The 2,868-nt window shown below is 53.8% G+C and overlaps 1 protein-coding gene across 1 annotated transcript; it reads right to left on the bottom strand.

The window, feature by feature from the left end:
- Positions 1–1,129: 1,129 nt before the first annotated feature.
- On the bottom strand, positions 1,130–1,831 carry LOC119251219 (patr class I histocompatibility antigen, A-108 alpha chain-like). The gene is made up of 2 exons (XM_054698104.1): positions 1,764–1,831; positions 1,130–1,452 (listed from the first exon to the last, which is right to left on the bottom strand). The coding sequence occupies exons 1-2, from the start codon at positions 1,822–1,824 to the stop codon at positions 1,130–1,132; spliced, it is 384 nt and encodes a 127-aa protein (XP_054554079.1). The 5' UTR covers positions 1,825–1,831.
- Positions 1,832–2,868: the final 1,037 nt, after the last annotated feature.

Below are 2,868 nucleotides of genomic sequence, written 5' to 3'. Positions count from 1 at the left end.
CCCCATCTTGCTTCCAGGTCAGGGTGATGTCCGCAGGGTAGAAGCCCAGGGCCCAGCTCTTCAGGGTGACATCATGGTCAGAGGAGGGGTGGAGGGTCATGTGTGTCTTGGGGGATCTGAGAAGGGTTAAAAATTCACACTTTGAGTTTTTCCTTCCTGGACACTGAAGCAACCTCACTGACCATCCTCAGAATGGACATGACAATTGGTTTGGAGGGAGGAAGCACAAAACCCAGAAACCAGCCTCGTCTGGGATAATCAGGTGAGAGCCCAGGGTAGGAGGATGCAGGTCTCCAAGAACACAGACTTTTCTCCTGACCTGAGTGGAGAGTGAATGACACAGAAAGGCAAAAGTCAGATCTCCAGAAATGTTCTCAGACCAAAAACAAGACCTTGAAAGAGAATCTTAGGGTCCCCAGGATGGCTGCTGGGTCACAAGTATCAGGGAGGAGTTATTTCAGGACGGCCTCCCCTCCCTCAGGGGAGACTGGATTCCTTGACTGTCCAGAAAAGTGGTGTCTCCTGGGCGAGTCTCTCTAGCACAGAACATGACACCCAGGGGGACTCTCCCTCTCTGCCCAGAAAGCAGCTGCTGTTCTGCCCATGATTCCATTTCCCTGTGGGGCGCCAGGAGAGGGGAGGTCCGAGGCCTCGTGGCCCCTCTTACCTGTGCGCTGCAGCACCTCCTTCCCCGTCTCCAGGAGTCTGCGGAGCCGCGGGAAGCACCTGCTCTGCACACTGTGCCTGACGCGCTCGGCCCTGCCCGCCGCCTCCCACGCGCGCTGGGTGATCTGAGCCCCCGAGTCCGCGGGGGTCCAGGAGCGCAGGTCCTCGCTCAGGTAGATGAAATCCGCGCCGTCGTAGGCGAACTGGTCACACCCGCCGAGGAGGCTCAGGTCTGGCCCCACTTCACAGCCAAACATCCTCTGGAGGGTGTGAGACCCTGAGACCCACCCCTGTGGTCAGCCCCAAGGTCACCCTCCCGCACCCCTACCTCCCCGCTGAATAAACCTAAACTGTAGAAGAAATGCAGACAGGAACGTTCCGCGGGCACTTCCCAGTGGAGGGTCCTGGCAGAACTACCAGCCTCGAGGGGTCAGTGGACCCTGAGACCCGGGACACCCCGGCCTCATGGTGGGAATGGGATGTGACCTGACCCTGGCACCGCTCCGCGAAGCTCACCGTCCTCGCTCTGGTTGTAGCGGCCGCGCAGGTCCCTCAGGAGCGCTTTGAACCACTGCGCGTTGTCCCTTTGGTTCTGAGTCTCCTCGTCCAGGTCCTCCTGCCCCACCTGCCCCGCCCAGGGCGCCCGCGGCTCCGCACTCTGGCCCGGAGAGTCGCTGTCGAACCGCCAGAACAGCGTGTCGTCCACGTAGCCCACGGCGATGTAGCGGGGCTCCCCGAGGCCGGGCCGGGACATCGGGGTGTAGAAAAGCCTCAGGGAGTGGGAACCTGGGGGCGGGAGGGGAGACCGGGGCTGACCCTCCTCTCAGCGCAGGCCCAGGGCCCAGGGAGATGGGCCTGGAGGGGAGAAAGGGGCGGGGCCGTGAGAGTGAAAAGGGGCGGTGGGCCAAGAAGGGCCCAGACTCAGGGGCCCAGAGCACTCAGGGGAGGCGGGAGGGACAGAAGGGGCCAGAACACAAGAGGCCTGAAGGGGGTACAAGAGGTTGGGGGAGATGAACCTTTCCTGGGGTCCTGCACCCGCAGGGGGCTCCTTGCTCCTCCCTCCTGGGGCAACAGTGACCAGCTGGACACGCACTCACCCGCCCGGGTCTCCATCAGGGCCAGGGGCCCCCAGAGCAGCAGCAGGAGGGTGAGGGGCATCACACTCCTTCCAGGGGTCTGGGGAGAAGGAGTCCAGGAGAGTCCTTGGAGACTTTGTAGCTGGAGCAGGATGATGCTGATTGTCTTCCCTGGAAACCCCCCCAGGAAATGGGGAGAGAGAATGGGGGTGAATGTGGGGTCATCAAGGCTGCACCACCCCACAGAGCCTGTGAGAGGGAGACATGATGCTGTGATAGTGTGACATCCACAGACAGGGGAGGCTCCAAATTCCCTTCTCCACCTTGAAAGAGGAGTGGATTTGGGCTGGGAGAATCAGCTGCCTGGAGGAATGAACAAAGTAGCAGTATTTTCAGAAAATTGTGAATATTCCACTTTGATACCTTTTGCAAAGGTTATTTGCAAAATGAAACCTGAAATAATATCATGGAATGTTTCCTATTCTGTTACATTTCCATAGGCCTCTCTTGCATATTGGGTAGAACTTGTGCTAATGGATGATTTTTTAAAGGTGATACATTTTTTCACTAAGTTCCAAATTTCCATTCCACTGTTAATTACAGTGGAATCAAATTATCAAAAAAAAGTTTTATTTTTTAATCACAAATCCCAAAAGAAAAATTAGTATTGTAAGTTGTCAAGTAGTGATGGCACTCATTTTTCCAAATCCTGGTTTTATCTGAGAGCTTATATTTTCTCAGGCAAAATTACTGTCATTTGTCAATTGTCTGTTGATTTTCTTAAAGAAACAGACATTCATTTTGAGAAAGTGTTTGCTAATTAACCAAATCTAAATAACCTTAGTTTTTGTTATTCATCCCTTCAGGTAAGGCTGGTTTTTCCCACAAATAAAGAGTCTAATTTATTGCATACAAATATTTTCCCCAGGACTCAGTGCTTGGGAATGCCACAGTGCTTTGTGTTCTTCCAGGTCAGTACACTAGATTTTAAAATGTGGATTGGAGGATGACGCAATAATGAAGATAACTTTTAATGCTTTTTCCAGGAAATTTTCAAATGAACCTGGAGAAATGCACAAATCTTAAGTATACTGTTAGAGGAGTTTTGACCCTTGTCAAGAACATT

Source organism: Talpa occidentalis, unplaced genomic scaffold, assembly GCF_014898055.3.
Source record: "Talpa occidentalis isolate TD23 unplaced genomic scaffold, MPIMG_talOcc4v2.1 talOcc4.2, whole genome shotgun sequence".
Taxonomy (NCBI): Eukaryota; Metazoa; Chordata; class Mammalia; order Eulipotyphla; family Talpidae; genus Talpa; species Talpa occidentalis.
This window is presented reverse-complemented; position numbering and strand designations above follow the sequence as displayed.

Coding starts and splice junctions, on each gene's coding strand:
- LOC119251219 (XM_054698104.1), bottom strand. CDS start 1,824: ATGCCCCTCACCCTCCTGCTGCTGCTCTGGGGGCCCCTGGCCCTGATG. Junction 1,453..1,763: donor CCTGATGGAGACCCGGGCGG/GTGAGTGCGTGT, acceptor TCCCGCCCCCAG/GTTCCCACTCCCTGAGGCTT.